The following is a 21,624-nucleotide window of genomic DNA, read 5'->3' as shown; positions in this document are numbered from 1 at the left end:
TTACACATGTAAAATGAATATAAAATAATTCAATAATATAATATTCAAGTAATCCCAAAATATATAAATATAACTTATCTATTTATTTACGTTTACGTTATCTACTATATGATCCGGGCTCATTAGTAGCACAACTGGATCCAGCACCTGCCTGAGTGATTTCGTCCTTTACCAAGACATCATCAAGGGTTAACCTCTCTCCAAAGATTTCAAGTTCAGTGCGACAAATATTTAAACACCTGGATACTATAGTGTGAACTTCGCTTTCTTCATTAGTTTTATAAAGATAAGATATGGTCTCTCAACTCTCCTGTAGAAAAAAGCCAACCTAATATTAATAAAATATTAATATTAAATTAAAAAATAAATACATAAAACTCATGAACGTTTAACACATATTAATCATAAAAAACCTTTATTACTTACGTGATGTTGAATCCATTGAACATTTTTCTCGTACTGTATATATCCAAATGGAGGAACCTACTCGGGATTCGGATTTATGATTTGTTGTGTTATACTCATGTACCAAATCATATACTTCTCGTCAATAATCACATGATGCATATCTGTAAATATAACATTCCTCTGTACATCCCACTATGATACATAAGCACTATAACAACCTACCTAGTCATAATTATTATTTTTATCTCTACGAGTAATGGCATGCAATGCATTACTCGTATTGATATCGACTAGAATGTGTTATTTGTAACCGAACTGTCGTATTACCTGATCCATATTGGCAGAACCACTATTATCCTTATATTTATTCCGTTAGTGTAGACAACTAGAGCAATAACCAATTTTTATTCCAAGTAAGACATCCAAATAACCTGCAAATTGTAAGTTAAATAAATATTAAACAACAATAATTCGGTGCAATTAATTATTTTATTTAACAAATAGTTAAAAGAAACCTAGATAGCATGTTGCTTTTTCAGCTCGCTCGATAAAATGATAGCACTTATGCTGAATTATTTTTCAAAAACTTATTTAGCACACTACTAAGCATTAAAAACATGTAAAATTTAATTGTATTTTTAAAGTTTCAAGAACACAATATAAATGTATATAATTACAAAAATAACATTGCATTACATGCATCTTAGTGGGAGATGAAGTGTAACCCTTATAGTTTGGACTATCATATTTGACAATCTCGATATCTGGGGCTTGCCCATATGAAAATGTTTTCATGACCATAACTGTTATTAAATAAAAATATTTTGTTAATTTTGTTGTGCATAATACATCCTTTGACTTGTTTAACCCCTTTTATACATGCAAGATATAAAAATTTGTACAAGGATGCCAATACAACAAATCCCTAGCAACATGTAGGGATAACATCAAAATTTTCCAGGAGTGTGAGATAAAGCAACAAAACATATCTCTTTATAAGGTCAATGAATAATACACTACCAATCAATTAAAGTCATCATAATAATTAACACAATCATATACCACTTAATCAAGGTTCGATCCAAAAAATAGGTGTGCATCTCTTATACCAACTTTAAGAGGTCTCAAGTGATGATGACTTCAGAATTGCTCCGATAAGATCTCGAAAATGGGCAATTTAGTTAGCCATAACTAAAACATAATTGTGCAAAATTTGACCTTCTTTTTGTGTATTCATACACAACTGGTAATCCTTTTAATGTTTTTATATAGTAAGGTGTGGTTTTCAATAGTGGAAACAACCCTAGACATTTAGCAACCCATCTCCTAGTCTGACTATCTCGTTGTATCTTATGATCAACCACCCCTTTTATTTCTTGATTTGAGAAGGATTGCTATGTAAAGTCTTTTTTGTGGGATTGTTGGGTCTGTTAGTGAAGGTAAATACTAGCGAACATCATTGCCTCCATTTGTGCCACCAATCATATTGTAACAAGTCTTGAAGATATTTATAGTAGGCTCGAGTCCAACGAGCTAAAATAATTTATTAAAGGCAGAAAAAATGATCCATCCATTGGGATGCAATTGGCCGATCCCAATCAATAATATTAAAAGCCTTCTCTCATGAACATTATTATTTTATCTCGATTATGGGGGTGTTACACCCCAAGTCTTTGTACATTTAGTACACAAAGATTTGAAGGGTTGTCACTATTTAATGAGACTTTTTACCTTCCTTGGGTGACGGATCATCCCAAATATAATTGTTGGGATTATTCATATGAAAGTCTACCAAAATTTGAATTGTTACTGTCTAAGTCTTGAACCGTTACTATCTTAGGGTTATTCTCTTACATATCTCACATTTGATATAACACTCTTAAAGTTATGTAATCAAAGTAATATCTATTATATTAATCTAATTTTCTATAGAAAATTCTGCAGAGTTTCTTTTGTTTTTGATGTTACCAAGTTATCAACTAGATTTCATTCAATCATAATACTCAATCTTTCATTTCGATCCAACCATCCTGGATCATATCCTATCTCATCATACAATATTTCACATAGCAATACTTCATTGTGCTTTCTCAACCTTATATCATCAACAAATAAAATATATCAATTATATTCTTATATAATAAAACATTAACTAGATTCATACAAATAAAAACTCAAAGGATTCATATTGAACTAATTATTACTTTAACATGTAGCCATCTTCTAAACATGCATAATTATGATTATTAAACTTCTTTTCCAATAGTTTACTAATACTAGTTCCTTACTTATACTTTCTAAAGGTGTAAATACCAAAAGCAATTATCTTTAGGATAAATTTATTAAAATCTACATATAATACAAATTACATATAAAAGCAAAAGATATTACATAAAAAAACAGATTTAAACACAAAAGCCCATATGTAACGCTCTACGTCACCTCGTGAAATACCTTTATACATAACATTAATAAGAAATAAGGAAGATAACACATTAAAAATGATAAAACTATTATGTTCACAATTCTTCAAAATATATCAAATTATCTTTCATCACTAACTTACTACATAACAACATCAATAACCCATTCATAATTTATCAATCCTATACTTATAAGATCTCGGCAACCAACACTAATTGCTTAAATTTCAATTTGATAATTCACAATTTACCTTAAATCTGGCTAACTCTTTTTGATAGCCAACAAATATCTGGTAATTACATATGAATTACCTGTTAGATTGGCTATTAAATGAGAATAGATGGATGTTGAGTAATTCATATGGAATTACCAGTTTGATTAGCTATTAAAAGAGAATAGCAATTTCATACGAATTACCCAACATCCTTATTATAATACAAACAAGTTTCCTCATCTACTTTTTCCATATCAATATGTCATAAAACAACTCATGACTAATCATGAAACTTTGAATTTTAAAAGAAAGTGATGAATTATCTACCTTCTACTCGTGATGACCCAACTCTTTTTATCTGATAACCAGCTCGAGACACAACTCCTGAATCAATCAAATATCATTATATTATTTGTCCATCAATATTTTTCTTATGTGCCAAAACACAAAGTATATAATTTTCTTTTAATTTATTCTAATAAAAATTCATTCTCAAACATAACATTATCATTTCACATATAACCATATATTTAAAACAAGTTACTACTTTTCTTGCTTTATGCTCATAATTCCTCCATCAAATAATCCTTATATTCTTTATGCCTTCTCGTCATATTATTTATTTTATCTAAACATATGTAAGAACTATATTCAAAAACAATTTAAACATCTCGTCTTAATGTTTTCTTTTTAACTAGTTCAATTCTCTTTTAAATTAAATTTACTTATTTTTCTCAACTTTAATGCTATTTATTCATTTAGTCTTTCTTACATATTTCAAATATCATGATTAAATATAGTTTCCTAAACATTAACATCAAAACTCATTCCTCCACTTTTTCTTCATTTGACTGAATGTCATCTTCCTTTTCCTTCACCAAATGTTTCTTTATGTACTTGTTATTTCAACTAGTTTTCATGCTATTCCACTTCAACTTCATCATTTTTCCTTCCTCTCCTAATTTCCTCAAATTCCCATAAGAACCCTAAGTTCAAGAATCAAGGATTTAAGGGAAATTAAAGTAAAATTTCATGAAATTACTTCCTAACTTAATCAAGTAAGCTTAAAAACATCTCAATCAAACATTAAATCCAAACTTTTCATGCTTACCAATTGACTTTCTTTCAATTTCTCTTCTCTCCATAGCTAGTCAAATTCCCTATCTCAATTCCTCCTTTCACTTGATTCTTTCTTATATTAATGTTTTATAATTTTCTTATTTTTTTTCCTTGGTTTTTATTCTTTTCCCTTCTCTCTCTCTCACACATTTTTTTTCGTTCTACTTTTGCCCAATCGGCATCATATAAAAGGAAGAGAGAGCTGATTTCTTTTATTTTTTAATGGCAAATAATCATTTTACCCTTAATAAGTTCTTTTACTTCTATTTGATGGTCCTTATTTTTTTGTTAGCACTACAAAACTCCGTTCATCCAAAAATTTTAACCAAATTTTATTCAATATATTTAAGGTTTCTAAAAAAAAAATCAGCTCAATCTGATGGTCAGATTGAAAATTACGCCCAATAACATAAAACTGGTCAAATTATATATATATATATATTTTTTTATCAAATTTATGAATTTCTCCAAATATTCTGAAATTTAACCCAAGCTAAGACATCATATTAGAAGGCTCCATGCGAATTTTTAGAATTTTTTGATAACCCGATCGAGAGTTAAGAATTTATTTTTACATAAAACTAGTCAATTTATGATTTTTGATCACCTAAAAGGTTTACATGGGAGACTACTAATGGATCCATATTTTAGCACCTTATGAAATTTTAATTTTGAGTCTAAATCCTAGTTTAAAATGTCCAAAAAAGGATGATTACCTATTGATAGGTATGAAAAACTTGTATTTATATCCAACATTTCTAGATTTGATAAAATTCTATACTTTAATAACATGAATTTAGCTCAGTTCTAGACCTAACACCCTTAAATTGAACATTGAACATGACTACGATCAATGGGTAATTGTGTGGGATCAAATTTTTACAAGAGAGGTGAGGCATCTAAAGTTTTTCTCCACCTCAAATAATAAGGACGAATCCAGGAATTGGATTGAAGGGCACTCATTCCAACCTCCACCAATAGAATCACTGACTTCGCAATATAGTTATTAAAATTGATTTAAAGGTCAACACGTCATATAAAATTGAGTCATATATTAAATAAATTAACCAAGTTAATTTAATTTTAAAAATTTTTTAAATGATATTATTTGAAAAAATATTTTAAAAAATTCAAATAGATTTTGATTGAATTATATATTAACCCAAAATTTTATCGAGTTAAACCAAATCAATTTTTTTTTTTATAAAATTTAATCTTGACTAGATCTTGAATTAACTCATAAAATATAACTGTTTTTAATAATAATGTTCCACAACATTAATAATTCACCCCATTAGCAAATGCTTTGCTTTCACAATCCAACAATGGAAAATACTTAGGTTTTTGGAAATCAAATTTAGTGGAAATTTTAGAAAGGAATACGAAAACCTTTCATCTTCAGTCTAAAACTTTCCCCGTGTGATTTTAAAAAGTCTTTCCCCGATGGAGTATCGAACTCTCACTAATTAATTAAGCACATTTCATTTCATACGGCATAATGCTATGGTCTAAAAAAAAACTAGATTAAATAAAACAAGAGTTCAAGCTGCTAAATTTGGATTCAATTGTAAGAATCAACCAGATCAGCGACCATGATCTACTCGCAAATAATTCTTACCATCAGTAATATTATATCAAGACAGAAGACATTCAAGATGATCCAGATTCTAGACATACTTACCATATCTTTTGTTGCTACAAATTCTTTAAAATAGAACATTTTCAAGACTAAAACCATTAACTCCAAGATCAAGATGATGATTCATATTTTGATTACCAAAATGATCGTTGGCCATGGTTAACTCGTTTGCCCTGGCAGCCACATTCTTCTTTAACTCTTCCATGGCCCTCACAAACTCCTCAAGCTCCTCCAACCCCATATCGTCAATAGGTTCATCCCACCAGAACCTTCCATTAACATCGTTTTCACACACCTTATTCCACTGTTCAGCCATTGCCACCTGCTTCTTCTCCTCCTCCAACTCTTTCAATGCCTCCTTGTACTCTGTGTTCCATTGTTGAACTTGAGGGTCATTATTACTCACGGCCCCTAGTTCCCTAGCAGTAGAACTGTCACTGAGATAACGATCAAGTACCATGTCGAGATCGGGGTGACCAAACGCAAAGACCTTTTTCCCCGGAGAGAAGGCAAGAATGGCCACTTGTGCCCCGCAGAGAAGGCTTAGCTCGCTTGCTTTCTTGAAGAGACCCCCACGACGCTTTGAGAACGTCACCTGTAGATTGCTCTTCTCTTCTATCTGCTTAATCTCTATTTTTTGACGGCCTTGGGTTTGCTTTTTGCGTTTATTTAACATCACCATGTTGATGAAGGAGAGAAAGATACGAAGGGAAAGAGAAGAAGAAGGGAGATTCTATATATTTGTGAAGGTTTTATTGTATACATAGTGGTGAAATATGAGCTATATATAATGGTAAGTTGGACAAAATTACAACCAGTAGTTGCGTACACAGGCTCAGTTGTTTCCATTATTGCAAGAAAAAAAGAATTGGGTAGAATTACAGTTAATCAGCACCATTAAAATAGCTAGAGGTTCAGTTATTTCCATAGATACATGAGAATAAAATATTTTCAAGATTTTGTAGAAGAAAGTGGTGAATAATTGACTCTGATTTAGGAGAAAATAAAGGAGGTATATATTTGCTGGTACGTAAGATATTGAATAAGGAGTGCCGTATTTTCTTCCTCTATTCATCAAATTTAGAACGATTTATACTCCTTTAACACACCAAAATTTAAGATCATTTATGTCTTAACAATTAAGACAAACCACCTTCCCTCCCTCATGATATATAGGGATGGTCAAACTATCTATACACACGTGTTTTTATTAAAAAAAAATATTGCTCTCGCGAGAGTAATCAATGGGCCTACGAACAATGCAAGGAGACGACTCAATCATGAATCGATGTCTGCCGAAAGGAAGATTCATTAGACTTCTACGTACCCATGTAAATGAATAATAAATGGAGTAAATCAGTATTTAATTAGTTCATAAGTTAATTAGTCCTTTTAGTTCTAAAAATTACAATTGGTTCTGTTTGTAGTAGGTAAAATTGAAGATTTAGACTAATAAAGGAGGGTATTTGAATAATAAAAAACAAATAAATTAATAAAAAAAAGTTCAAATAGAAAGATTTTTTAACTTAACTAATATTAAAACAAATGAATTGGTCGACCCGTTACCCACCTCAGTCAATGCCGCTTTTGTATTATATATTGCAGTATTATCCTAAGTTTAAACCCATCATTCTCTCCTTGCAACCATGTCTTTCTCCAACTTTGCCTCCTCTCTATGTCTAATAACCTTTTCTCTCCTTCTCCACAGTGTTTTTGGAGCAGGCCCAAATTTCCATTTCTGTTCATCTCCGGAGAACTTCACTGCCAATGGCCCTTATGAATCCAACCTGAACAAGCTCACTAGTTACCTCTACTATAAAGCCCCTCCTACAGGTTTTGGTAAGGGTTCAAGAGGCCACACCCCAGACCAAACATACGGGCTTGCTCTTTGTAGAGGCGATGTCTCAACCTCAGATTGCAAAACCTGTGTTGTTGAGGCGAGCAGTGAGATTCGAAAGCGCTGCCCATACAACAAAGCAGCTATCATTTGGTATGATAACTGCCTTTTGAAGTACTCAAACAATGGGTTCTTTGGCCAAATTGATACTGGAAACAAGTTCTACATGTGGAACGTGCACGTTGTGAGTGAGCCAGCTCCATTCAATGAGAAGACCAAAGAGCTTTTGAGCCAGCTTGCCAATGAAGCTCAAGCAACCCCCAAGTTGTTTGCAACAGGAGAGAGGGAACTAGGAAAATCAACCAAGCTTTATGGTCTGGTTCAGTGCACTGGGGATCTTTCTAGTGCTGTTTGTAAGAACTGCCTTGATGGTATAATTGGTGAACTCCCGAGCTGCTGTGACGGGAAACAAGGTGGCAGGGTTGTTAGTGGGAGTTGCAATTTCATATATGAAATATACCCTTTTGTCAATACCTAGCTACTCGTCGAATATTGTCGAGGGCTCAAGCAGACTATAGTATCGGTCTGTCACCCTTTCTAGTGCTGTATGTACTTCATGTTTTAGTCACTTTCATGTATTTCTGAATAAAGTTCTTTGGTTTTAAGATCTTCATGAGTTTCTTCCATCAATTAATGGTACCATTGACATATCAGAGATTAAGCTTCTTTTTTACTAACATGAACAAGACAACTACGAGCTGGCATTAATTGATGCTTGATCATGATATTTGTGGTCTTCGTCTCCTTAATTTCTTAATTAGAGATCTAAAATAATATATATAAGAAAAGGTTCATTTTTATTCATTCTCGAGGGAATGATTTGGATATTTGTCCGATTCAATGAAATTATTTCATTGCCAAATTTGACACTGTGCATGTAAGTATCACTTACTATTCAAGATCGCAATGCCAATGGATGCAAATTTTCAACCTTTGTCTTACTAAAAGAAAATTTACCATTCCAAACGGAAACATGGAAAAATTTTGTGAAGATTTTTTACCAACTAAATTTATTCATCGCTAATTTTATTAGTATACACTTATGAAAATATATTGTAATTTACAGTGATTTTAATTTCAATTATTAAAATTTTATTTGTCATTTACTCATATATAATATGTTTCTACCATATAGGTTACATGATTTTTGATATGCAGTTAAAAATAATCTAAAAAATATGCAGAGAAATTGATCTACCAGGCCGGAATGATGTGATGTTTTGGAAGGATTTCAAGTCGTCTTACATCCTAGAGAATATATGGGCAGAATATATTCAGCATGTGATATCTGAGCGTTTCACACAACGCTCACAGTCTGGTATGGGGAACCAGAATCGACAAACTCATGGTTTGGTTACCACGCACACGTTGTTAGATTAAAGAGTGCAAGAACATACAACCCATCTCAATGAAAAATATGAACGACTCAATGTGGATTATAAAGAACTTCGCTGCATGGTTATGAATATTGGATTACAGATGAGTGGTATATGTGTATCCCCTTATTGACCCTATAGTCCCAAGGACAACCAACCTTTTCCTCCTCCTCTAGTTACGTCTTTGTTCTAGTTTCATTGTATTTGAACAAATAAATTTGTAATAAATATTTGGATTTTATATTAAGATAATTTATTTTTACATACTTGAATTTTATACAAATTTATTATTTATATATAATTATTTTCTTTTATGTTTAATAGATTTCTTTAAAATATATATATTTTAATTATTACAGATAGATTTATTGACAGATTTATTCGGTCGATATATTTTAGAGAGGTTGAAAAGAATTACTGCATAGGCCACTGCAAATCACTAATGGAATAATTTTATCAGTATATTCTTGTGGGTAAATTTTTTTTTGGTGAGTATTGTTCATTTATAAAACTATATATTAATTTTTTTTTTATTATTGATAGACTTTTTGATAAACCATAAATTACTAACATGGTTTTTGTTTTTGATAGCCGGTTTTCATCCATGAATCCATTGAGAAAATACTCATTAACAACATATTAAAATAAATACCAATAAAATATTTTGTCATATAAAACTATCAAATGTGCATGGTAGTCTAGAAGACTGGCTAAAAGACATGGGTAGTGGAAATCAACTGATCCCTTTCAGCTCCCCTTGCATTAGCTCAAACCCACTTACCAGAGGATAATGGGATAGGTTACAATGTATTCTAGCTTGGCCAAAGTCCAATAACTCAGCTGGCCGCACTTGCTGACAGAGAAGGGCCAATGCTATAGCTATTGCAAGCATGATTAGTCACTAATTGAGAGGATTATAGCTTAGTTGGTTTCTTTTCTTAAATTATCCACTCTATCTAGGAAGCGCATTTTCAGTGTTCAACCTTTGTGCTTCGATCGGATAGACACGGGCCCAGTCAAATGCAGCCTAACAATTACTTGACGTTTCTAAGCTTCAAAATTGAGCAATAGTCCTTCACTTTTATTTCATGGATGTAGATTTTTTTTCCTGAACAATAAAGATATTTTTACATCAATATTTAAATATTAAAATTGTTTATTTGATAATGTAGTTGCTTTTAAAAAAAAAATTAAAATTATTTTTAATCTGAGTAGAAACAATGTTTTCCAGTGATTTTGATGTAGTCGTCGGTATGGATAGCTGTGTCATGCTAAAAACAGAATGCAGTTATCGAATCCGTTGCCTCGGAATAGAATATGCTATGTGTTCTAACCAGATGCCATGGGACGATAAGGGGTGCTTTATCTAAACCAGGCAGGATAACTTGGCAAATCAAATTAATTTTGTTTTTGTATTTTTTTTTTATTTTAATGTGTTAATATATAAAAAATACTTTTAAAAAATATTTTGTATCCAAACACACCCTTATCTTTCTCATGAGAATTAACACATTGAGGAGAAATTGTTTCTTGCAATCACTAATAATTTCTTATGGAAGATTTTTCTTCAATTGTAGTTGATAAGATACCACTTAAACATCTTCAACAATCAACTCCTAATCCAATTAGGCAAGGCAACACAAACCTTCTCTATATATAGAGGGAGCTAGTCCTCCTCCAATAGACACATATATAACCAAGCTTTCAAGTACTGATCAATCCAACATGTATTTATCAAGATCTAAGCCATTGTTCTTCCTACTCTTTTCCCTTCTGCTCCATGTAGCAATTTGTGATGATCCCCTCTATCATTTCTGTTTTAGCCAAGAAAACTACACTGCTTATAATAACCCTTATCGCGGTAACCTGAATGACTTGCTACTTCTGTTGTCTGCCAAAGTCCCTCCTTCAGGTTTTGGACTTGGCTCAATTGGCCAAGGCCGGAACCGTGTAAATGGATTAGCCTTGTGCGGCGGAGATGTGTCTAGCACAAAATGCAAAACTTGCATCACTGATGCTGGCAAAGAGACCCGCGAACGATGCCCTGAAAAAAAAGGAGCAATAATTTGGTATGACAATTGCATGGTCAAGTACTCCAGTACAAAGTTCTTCGGGGACATTGATAATCAAAACAAGTTCTACATGTACAATGCGCAATCTGTAGACAATCCCACATCTTTTAACACGAAAGTTAAGGCTTTATTGAGCAGCTTATCTGGTAAAGCTTACACGGACATCAAATTTTATGCCACAGGGGAGCTAGACCTTGGTGCCTCCAAAAAACTGCACGGGTTGGCACAATGCACTCAAGATCTTTCTAGTACGGATTGTAAGAAGTGCCTTGATGTTGCCGTCAGTGGACTTCCAAGCTGCTGTGATGGTAAACGAGGAGGGAGGGTTGTGGGTGGGAGTTGTAATGTTAGGTACGAACTCTACCCCTTCGTGGAGAACTGGTGAAAAAGGTCGTAGCTTGGCAATAAAAGTGTAAGACAGTGTTACGTATGCACTGTAATTAGTGTTTCAGTTGAAACTGAATGTGATGTAGTAAGGGTTGTAGATGCGGGCGGTTCTAAGCCATCGAGTAATAATCTAACTTTATTAGATAGAGATTTGATTTAATCAGATAATTTTGATGGTCTAGTGGATGTTTTTATAGGCTAGTAAGATATATCTAGATCCAAGAAAAAGTATGAAATGACCATCATTTATTAACTCTTTAAACCTAATATAATAAAAGATTCAATTATTAGATTCGGTTCAAATTTTTATAGGTAATTATATTGAAAATTTTCTCATTTCAAAAACCACTTTATATTTTAAATTTTAAAAAATAAAATTGTGAATTGAGGGTTAAGATTTGTAACTTTCTTTGCTTATTTTATTGTGGTTTTTTCTTATGATTTCTTGTTTTATTGTTTACCGTAGCTTCCGCTTGCATCTCAGGACATCTGTGATGAGGCTAGATTGGATTTCTATTGAATAATTTAAACTTGGTCCATTCAATCATAATTTAGTTAATTTATTTTACTGATTCAAATAAGATGTTTAATATATTTGGTTTAAAATAAATTTCTATTTGAATTATTAAAAAGTTATTCATTATAATTCATGTCAAGTACTTCACATTCATTTAACATTGCATCAAATTGTTTATCTAGCTCTCACACGATGATACGTGCGTGTGGAAGTGAACTTTATTCATCGAATAAACATTTTATTGAACAATCAAAGAAATAAAATAAATCAAATTACATGTGTTCGATCCTAGAACAATTATATATTTCTTGTAGTGACATTGATCCTTGAAACCCTAGAATGGCATACGAGTTTAAGCCTTGAAAAAGGGATATATCTCATAAATAACCATGCAACTCCCACCAACAACCCTGGCCTCTTCTTTTCCATAAGCAACTCTTGGAAGTTCACCTATAGCACGTCAAGACACTTCTTACAATCAACACTAGAAAGATCCCTCGTGCACTGAGCCATCCCATAAAGTTTCATCGATCCTTCAGGGAGGTCCATCTCTCCGGCAGCATACAATTTTGATGAGTTATAAGAAGCCTTGTCTGCTAGTTGGCTCAACAGCTCGGTGGTCTTCTCATTAAATAGCACTGGGTTGCTCACATTATTCACATTCCACATGTAGAACTTGTCTTGGTCATCAATCTGGCCAAAGAAGTCCGAGTCAGAATACTTCAAAAGACAGTTATCGTACGCTATGATTGCACCTTTGCTATTCGGGCAGCGCTTGCGGATCTCCCTGGTTGCATTAGCAGCACAGGCTCTGCAATCTGAGGATGAGACATCTCCTCTACAAAGAACGAGCCCATATGGTCGGTCCTGGTTGCTCTGACCTAAAGAACCAAGAGCAAAGCCTTCAACTGGAGCAAGTTGGTAGAGAGAAGCCATGAGGACATTCAAGCTTGTTTTATAAGAGCTATTGACAGTTGAGTTCGCGTTGCTGGAACACCTACTGAAGAGAGGGTCCGTTCCAAGAACATTTTGGAGAAGTAGAGCAAAAGTTAGCAAATAGAGAGAGGAGGCGAGTCTTGAGGAAGACATTGATAGGCAGACGAATATTGTTGGATAGCTTTGATGAGGTTGGGATGATATATATGATACCATGTATTTATAGTGTTGATCTCAAGGCTAAGTGAGGATTAATTAAGGTTAAGGAGGGCTGACCTTGTCTAATCTTGAATTTGCCAACTGCTCAAGGCGACGACAAGAAGTGTTCAACAATATTACGAGGGATCAGCTGAGGCCGGGCGTAGTTAATTAAGATTGAAAATGTCTTCGGAAGGTAATTAAATGTCATGACCGAGCAAATAAATGTTAAGCATGTTATTCGGTTATAAGTTCATTTTACCCATCGTGGTTGGCTGGGCTCATAACACATATTTTCAGTTTCATGAGAATCCTTGCTATACTTCCGGTCTTACCTGCGATGACAGAGCATGCAGCTTTAAAAGATTATAGTTTCATCACTTAATCATTCTAGAGAATTAATAATTATTATTTTAAAACCCGACCTCCCAGTCAATCCAGGACCCGAATAATCAGGGTCAGAACTAGAATGGACAAGTACATTTAATTACAGTTTGTTCCAATATACTTGTCCTGGTCAAATTAAATGTAATGACAAACTGTACGAGAAAGTTAGTGTTTCTCGGAAGGTTGTGGGGTTAGAAGTTTAGTGAAACATTAGTAAACAATTAGGGTGTAAAGAAAATGTGAAAGATAAAGATAACAGCGATTGAATATTGAGGCCATGCATGATAATTTTATTCACCCGATCTCTGTCTATTCAACTTTGTGTGCTATATATAATAAAATAAAATACAAATCGCTGTGATTGATTGACATTTTCTTAATTACCTTCCGAAGACACTTTCAATCTTAATTAACTACGTCCGGCCTCAACTGATCCCTCATGATATTGTTGAACACTTCTTGTCGTCGACTTGAGCAGTTGGCAAATTCAAGATTAGACAAGGTTAGCCCTCCTTAACCTTAATTAATCCTCACTTAGGCTTGCGATTAACACTATAAATACATGGTATGATATATATCATATCAACCTCATCAAAGCTATCCAACAATAATCGCCTGCCTATCAATGTCTTCCTCAAGACTCGCCTCCTCTCTCTATTTGCTAACTTTTGCTCTACTTCTCCACAATGTTCTTGGAACGGACCCTCTCTTCAGTGGGTGTTCCAGCAACGCGAACTCAACTGTCAATAGCTCTTATAAAACAAGCTTGAATGTCCTCATGGCTTCTCTCTACCAACTTGCTCCAGTTGAAGGCTTTGCTCTTGGTTCTTTAGGTCAGAGCAACCAGGACCGACCATATGGGCTCGTTCTTTGTAGAGGAGATGTCTCATCCTCAGATTGCAGAGCCTGTGCTGCTAATGCAACCAGGTAGATCCGCAAGCGCTGCCCGAATAGCAAAGGTGCAATCATAGCGTACGATAACTGTCTTTTGAAGTATTCTGACTCGGACTTCTTTGGCCAGATTGATGACCAAAACAAGTTCTACATGTGGAATGTGAATAATGTGAGCAACCCAGTGCTATTTAATGAGAAGACCACCGAGCTGTTGAGCCAACTAGCAGACAAGGCTTCTTATAACTCATCAAAATTGTATGCTGCCGGAGAGATGGACCTCCCTGAAGGATCGATGAAACTTTATGGGATGGCTCAGTGCACGAGGGATCTTTCTAGTGTTGATTGTAAGAAGTGTCTTGACGGTGCTATAGGTGAACTTCCAAGAGTTGCTTATGGAAAAGAAGAGGCCAGGGTTGTTGGTGGGAGTTGCATGGTTATTTATGAGATATATCCCTTTTTCAAGGCTTAAACTCGTATGCCATTCTAGGGTTTCAAGGATCAATGTCACTACAAGAAATATATAATTGTTCTAGGATCGAACACATGTAATTTGATTTATTTTATTTCTTTGATTGTTCAATAAAATGTTTATTCGATGAATAAAGTTCACTTCCGCACGCACGTATCATCGTGTGAGAGCTAGATAAACAATTTGATGCAATGTTAAATGAATGTGAACTTGACATGATCAACGTATCAATTTTTAATAATTCAAATGGAAATTTAATTAAAACCAAATATATTTAAACATCTTATTTGAATCTATCAATCAAAATAACTAAATTTTAATTGAATGGACCAGGTTTAATCATATCAATAGTTTAAATGATTCATTACAAATCCAATCCACCCTCTCATAGATGTCATCCCGATGCAAGCAGAAGCTACATTAGACGATAATGACAAGAATTCACAAGAAAAATATGAGTTAACCAAAATATGAGTCATCATCTTGATCTTGGAGTTAATGGTTTTAGTCTTGAAAATGTTCTATTTCAAAGAATTTGTAGCAACAAAAGATATGGTAGGCATGTCTTGAGACTGGATCATCTTGAATGTCCTCTATCTTGATATAATATTACTTATGGTAAAAATGATTTGCGAGTATTTTATTTTATTTTGAGACCACAGCATTATGTCGTATGAAATGAAATGGAGGTGGAGAAGAGCCTCAGATGACTCTCACAATGAATGACTTCAAGCCTTTTTTATTAATACTTTCTCTCCAATTGAATAGCCCCAGGTCATAAAACAGTTGCATTGGGATAAAGTTAGAGCAAGCTCTGATCATGGAAATGGAAAATCCTGTAAAAAATTTCCTTAGATTCTGATAGCATCTTATGCATCTTAATCCATAAAAAGTTTTGAAAAATATGTACTTTTGTTATCGCAAATACAGTTCAGCTATAGGAACGCGAAAAATTATCTCTGCATCTTGCTTAAATTTCCTGTCAACTGTAAAACAAAAACAATACCTCATGAAAACATGAATTCTCTGTTTTCTGCTGTTAACTAACAGAAACATACTTTTGTGCCAGTCATGCTAAAGAGAATGAAAGTGTAATTGATTCTCTGTTTTATATTATTTTCTATATCAAAGAACAATGTTTACACAGATTATATACAAGACGATCCACTATATCAGGAGAGATTCTCTGCTACAATATTGCAGAGAAATATTCAATCAACAGCTCATGCATATCTCCTCATCTCCTAATATATCTCGTGCATATCTGGAATCATAATTATCTGGAATTCTTTCCTTCAATACTCCCCCTCAAGTTGGAGTGTATGTTGATCACTCCTAACTTGCCGAGCAACATGGAAAACTGGTTTGAACTCAATGGCTTTGTGAAGATGTCTGCTGGTTGATCCTTGGTCCCTATATGTTCTGGCTGAACTAATCCTCTTTGCACTTTGTCTCGCACCACGTGGCAATCTATTTCTATATGCTTCGTTCTTTCATGAAATACAGGATTTGAAGCTATATGGATTGCGGCTTTGTTGTCGCAGAACAATTTGACAGGTCGCTCATGTCTAACATTCAGATCTCTCAAGATGTATTGTAGCCACGTTATTTCACAGCACGTAGTGGCCATGGAGCGATACTCAGCTTCAGCACTTGAACGTGATACGGTGGTCTGCTTTTTCGTCTTCCATGAGATGGGCGCATTTCCAAGGAAAATGCAGTAACCAGTCGTGGATCTTCTAGTGTCCTTACAGCGAGCCCAGTCTGCATCACAATATGCCTTTAATTCCAATGGCCCTTTGGATGGTAAGAGGATCCCCTGACCCGGTGCGTGCTTGATGTACCTCAATACCTTGTGTGCTGCTTCTAAGTGGGGTTGCCTGGGTTTATCCATGAACTGGCTAAGTATATGGACTGCGTATGCAAGGTCTGGCCGTGTGATGGTTAGGTATATAAGACGTCCAACCAGTCTTCGATATTGAGAAGGATCTTCTAATAATTCTCCATCTCCTTGTGTAAGCGTCACATTTTGTTCAGCTGGAAAACGTGAAGGCTTAGCACCAAGGAAACCCGTATCTTCCAAGATTTCCAATGCGTATTTTCTTTGACACAAAGAAATCCCATGCTTGGATCTTGCTACCTCTATCCCAAGAAAATATTTCAATTATCCCATATCTTTTAGCTTAAACTGGCTGGACAGAAAGCTTTTAGTCTTGGTGATGTCGTTTAAGTTGTTCCCTGCCAGAATAACATCATCAACATATATTAACAAGACTGTGAAGATCCCTTGATGGTTTCGGACGAATAAGGAGTAGTCAGACCATGATTGCTTGAAACCAACTGATTTGAGTGCTGAGGAGAGTTTAAGGAACCATTGTCGTGAAGCTTGTTTCAAGCCATATAAGGATTTGTGTAGTTTGCAAACCCGAGTCTCCCCCTTGTGTCCGAACCCAGGAGGGAGCCGCATGTAAACATCTTCATATAAATCACCATTAAGGAATGCATTATTGACATCCAATTGGTGAAGATGCCAATTTTGCATGGCTGCAAGGCTCAGTAGGACACGAACGGTGGTGAGCTTAGCAACCGATGCAAAGGTTTCCCGATAATCAATCCCTTCAATCTGACTGAAGCCCTTGGCCACCAACCTGGCTTTGTAACGATCAATTGTGCCGTCGGGATGATACTTTATTTTATAAACCCATTTACAGCCAATGGGGCGTTTGTGAGCTGGAAGGGGGACCAAACTCCAAGTCTTATTGGCATGGAGAGCTTGGATTTCTTGCTGCATGGCTTCCTGCCATTGGGGATCCTGGACTGCCTGAGAAAATGAGAGAGGTTCTCGAGAGAGAGTCATATTGACAGTAAAAGTTCTGTAAGGAGAGGAAAGATTATCATAAGAGAGAACATTGGAAATACTGTGAGCCTGACCTGGAGAAATGACCACTTCCGAGGAATGAGATTGGTCGGGGCGTGAGGGGAGGGCTGCATCAATGTGAAAGCCTTGCAATGCAGTAGGCAGTCTCGTGGCGCGAGAAGATCTGCGTGGAGGGGGTGTAGGTGGTGGTAAGGCGGATGAAGGAGCAGGGGATGTTTCAAGTGTGGTATGATTGGGAGGAGTGATGATAGGACAATTGTCCGTGGATGGAATGGGATTTGGAAGTGGGGATGGTGTGGGGAAATCTGAGGGTGAAGTGGTAGAAGGAACAGCGGAAGAGTGGGAGGTGGGATTTTGTAGTGTAGGAATATAGGTATGTGTGGGAGGTGAAGGAGAAGTGACTGGAATGGGAAGCAATGAAGAAGGCAAAGGAGTCTGACTTGTTTTGAACGGAAACACATGTTCAAAAAATGTTACATCTCTAGAGACAGTAGTGTGTTGGGTTGTTAGATTGTAAACCTTATAACCTTTTTGGCCATGAGGGTAGCCAATGAAAACACATTCATGAGCTCTAGGATCAAATTTGCTTGGACGAGTGGGGTGTGTGGACACAAAACATTGACATCCAAAAACCTTGAGATGAGAAAAGTTAGGCTTGGCATTGAATAGACATTCGAAAGGTGTTTTTCCCTTAAGTACTGGAGTTGGAGTTCTATTGATCAAGTAGGCTGCAGTGAGTATGGCATCCCCCCAAAAATGTTTCGGAAGATTGGCTTGAAAAAGTAAGGCTCTAGCAACGTTTAACAAATGTCTATGTTTACGCTCAGCTACACCGTTTTGTTGAGGTGTATTGACGCAACTGGTTTGGTGGATAATGCCTTTAGACGAATAGAAGTCTGAAATTTTGAATTCTGGGCCATTATCACTCCTGATGATTTTAACATTTTTGTTAAATTGATTTGCAACCAAGTGAATGAAATGGATAAGAAAAGTTTGTGCCTCAGATTTATGTTTCAACAAGTATATCCATGTGCTTCGTGAATGGTCATCAACAAGAGTTAAAAAATATTTGGCTCCAGAGGAAGATGGGACATGATATCCACCCCAAATGTCAATGTGGATTAAATCAAAACAAGCTGCACTACGTGTAGTGCTCAATGGAAAGGGTTGCCTAGTCAGTTTGGCTAAAGGGCAAATAGAACAAGAACTGGGAATACATGATTTATTGTAGAAAAATGGAAATAATGAAGATGTTTTAGTTGAGGGATGACCAAGTCTTTGATGCCATAAATTGTCTGAGATGGTGGAAACTGCATTGCATGTTGCTTTCCGTGACAGGTTGAGGCAATAAAGGCCCTCCTTCTCAGTGCCCGTCCCAATCGTCTTCCCCGATCGTAGGTCCTGTATGAAGCAAACTTGTCTGAGAAAAATAGTGATATAGAATGAATCGTATGCCAGCTTGCTCACAGATATTAGGTTGAGGTAGAAAATTGGGACGCAAAGCACATTATGAAGTACAAAATGGGAAGAGAATACTACGGTGCCAATATGGGTGACTGGTGTGCAATTTCCATTGGGAAGTTTGACCCAACGATTTTTAACTGGTGTAAGTGAGGTAAGGAGAGTTGAACTACAAACAATATGGTCACTTGCACCGCTGTCCAGTATCCAACAGATTTCCATATTTCTTTGGGAAAATTGGAATGATTTACCTGAGAGTTCCTCATACTTTGGGATGTTACCAACTAGGTTGGCTGATGCAGACCTTGTTAAGAGTTGGCTGAGAAGTTGTTGGCATTCTTCTCGTGAGAAAGGAAATTCTGGCAAAGCCCCCTTGTCATGACTTTGTGGAGCCACATGATTGACCTTCGATCTTCCTTGACTACCTTCAGCAGTTTTCCTTCTCCTTCGGCAATACTCATAAGTATGACCTTTTCCGTTGCAATAGGTGCATTTCAGGTGTGCTCTGCAATTTATCGTATTGTGATTGTTCATGTTGCATTTGTCACAATACTTACCCTCCCCATTTACTGGTGTAAAGTCACGAGTCACCTTCTTGATTGAGAAAGCAGATGCCTCTGCTAGTGTTGCCAATTTCCCAGTGGAAGTCTCTGCTTGCTTCTCATGGCGCAAAACCATGGCATAGGCTTTGTTCATATTTGGAAGGGGATCCATGTTTATGATGTTGCTTCTGGTTTGGGCATAACTGTCATTGAGACCCATTAGGAATTTCATGGTCTTTTGTGTCTCCAGAAAAGTCTTCATTGTGGTGGCTGCTTCACAGGTGCAAAGCGGGAAGGAATTAAGTGCATCCTTCTCATCCCACAAACATTTGAGTTTTGTGAAAAACATCGTGACTGAATTGGTGCCCTGTTCACAGTCATGAATGGCATTTTCTAAATGAAATAGAGAGACTGTGTTAGTCTGGGAAAATCTCTCCTTCAATTCTAGCCATATACTTCTTGCGTCTTTGCAATGAATAACACTGCCTGAGATCTCTTTTGACATAGATCCAAGCAACCATGTTTTCACAAGGATATCACATCGGTCCCATTGATCCTGCTCATGGGAGTCACTCGTTGGTCTTCTGAGGGTTCCATCTATGAAACCCCTTTTGTTTTTGATAGTGAGTGCCATGCTCATCGACTGCACCCATGTTGTGTAATTGTCTTCCATCAATATTTGTGAAACAAGGACAGCCCCTGGTTGTAATATTTTGGTTGGAAAATACAATAAAGCCCTTGGAGGCTTAAAGAGTGAGTAAATTTGAATAAGGGGTATTATGGTAATTGGATAAATAGTTGATAAATATAAATAGAAAAAGAAAGAGGGATCTGAAAATTTGAAGAACAAAACGTAAGAGAGAAGGGAGGAAGAAGAAGAAGAAGAGAAAAGAAGGGAAAATAAGGGGAAAAGGAAGAGAAGTAGAGGAAATAAGTTTAAAAGGTAAGATTTATGGTTTGAAGTGTATTATATGTTTAATTTCGGTTTTGATTAATTTTTAGAGTTTTGAAGTTTGTATTTTGAGTTAATTGATGAATTAATTTGAAGGTTAGGAGTTGATTATTATGGGTATTTGATTAATTAGTTGATTTTGAGAGATTGAATTGAAGGATAATGATTTTGAGTTATGATTTTGTTTAAATGGTGAAATTGTGTTAGAAATCAGGGGATAACAGTAGGTGATCTGTTGAAATTCTGAGTTTGAGGTTGAAGATGACGAAAATTCAGTTTGGTCCCTCAATTTGTGGAAATTGCAGTTTAGTCCCCGAACTTTGGAACTTTTACAGATTGGTCCCTGGGGCATAAATTGAGGTTCTGAACAGAACTGAGGATGATTTAAGGACAAAATTCCAGTATAATTAATATTTTCAGTTTGGTCCTCCAATTTGACAAATTACGATTTGACCCCTAATATTTTGATAAAATCACATTTTGGACCTTGGGGCATAGTTCAAGATTCTGGACAAAGATAAGGACGAATTATGGATAATTTCAGTATGGATATATATATTTACAATTCGGTCCTCAAATTTGGTAAAATTACGTTTTGGTCCCTGTTTTGGAAAATTGTCATTTTAGTCCCTAAACTCGAGAGATTAAGCCCAGTTTATTTTATGCATTTGTATCTTTTGTTTGATTTGTTTTTGAGTATATTTCATATATTTATTGTAGGTTCTCCTAACGATCCTTAATCGGATTTTCGGGTCTTTTGCCTGACATTCCTTTAGTTCAGTATTTTCCGGGTGAGTGGAATAATCTTTAATATGCATATAATATAAATAAATATGTATGTTGATTATACAATG

The 21,624-nt window shown here is 35.2% G+C and overlaps 3 protein-coding genes and 2 pseudogenes across 3 annotated transcripts; 3 read left to right on the top strand and 2 right to left on the bottom strand.

Moving 5' to 3' along the window:
• Positions 1 to 5,871: 5,871 nt before the first annotated feature.
• Positions 5,872 to 6,636, bottom strand: LOC118054969 (agamous-like MADS-box protein AGL62). The gene has a single exon (XM_035066737.2). The coding sequence runs from the start codon at positions 6,484 to 6,486 to the stop codon at positions 5,872 to 5,874; it is 615 nt and encodes a 204-aa protein (XP_034922628.1). The 5' UTR covers positions 6,487 to 6,636.
• A 788-nt stretch (positions 6,637 to 7,424) lies between these two features.
• LOC118054971 (antimicrobial ginkbilobin-2-like protein) lies at positions 7,425 to 8,279 on the top strand. Its single transcript, XM_035066738.2, has one exon. It carries the CDS (start codon positions 7,451 to 7,453, stop codon positions 8,177 to 8,179), a length of 729 nt encoding a protein of 242 aa, XP_034922629.1. The 5' UTR covers positions 7,425 to 7,450; the 3' UTR covers positions 8,180 to 8,279.
• Positions 8,280 to 10,715: 2,436 nt separating this feature from the next.
• On the top strand, positions 10,716 to 11,585 carry LOC118054972 (antimicrobial ginkbilobin-2-like protein). The gene has a single exon (XM_035066739.2). It carries the CDS (start codon positions 10,803 to 10,805, stop codon positions 11,532 to 11,534), a length of 732 nt encoding a protein of 243 aa, XP_034922630.1. The 5' UTR covers positions 10,716 to 10,802; the 3' UTR covers positions 11,535 to 11,585.
• Positions 11,586 to 12,270: 685 nt separating this feature from the next.
• On the bottom strand, positions 12,271 to 13,192 carry LOC118054973 (antimicrobial ginkbilobin-2-like protein; annotated as a pseudogene).
• Positions 13,193 to 14,193: 1,001 nt separating this feature from the next.
• On the top strand, positions 14,194 to 15,072 carry LOC118054974 (antimicrobial ginkbilobin-2-like protein; annotated as a pseudogene).
• The last annotated feature ends 6,552 nt before the right edge of the window (positions 15,073 to 21,624 follow it).

Source organism: Populus alba, chromosome 17, assembly GCF_005239225.2.
Source record: "Populus alba chromosome 17, ASM523922v2, whole genome shotgun sequence".
Taxonomy (NCBI): domain Eukaryota; kingdom Viridiplantae; phylum Streptophyta; class Magnoliopsida; order Malpighiales; family Salicaceae; genus Populus; species Populus alba.
The sequence above is the reverse complement of the archived record's forward strand: the minus strand, read 5'-3'. Positions and strand labels throughout refer to the sequence as shown.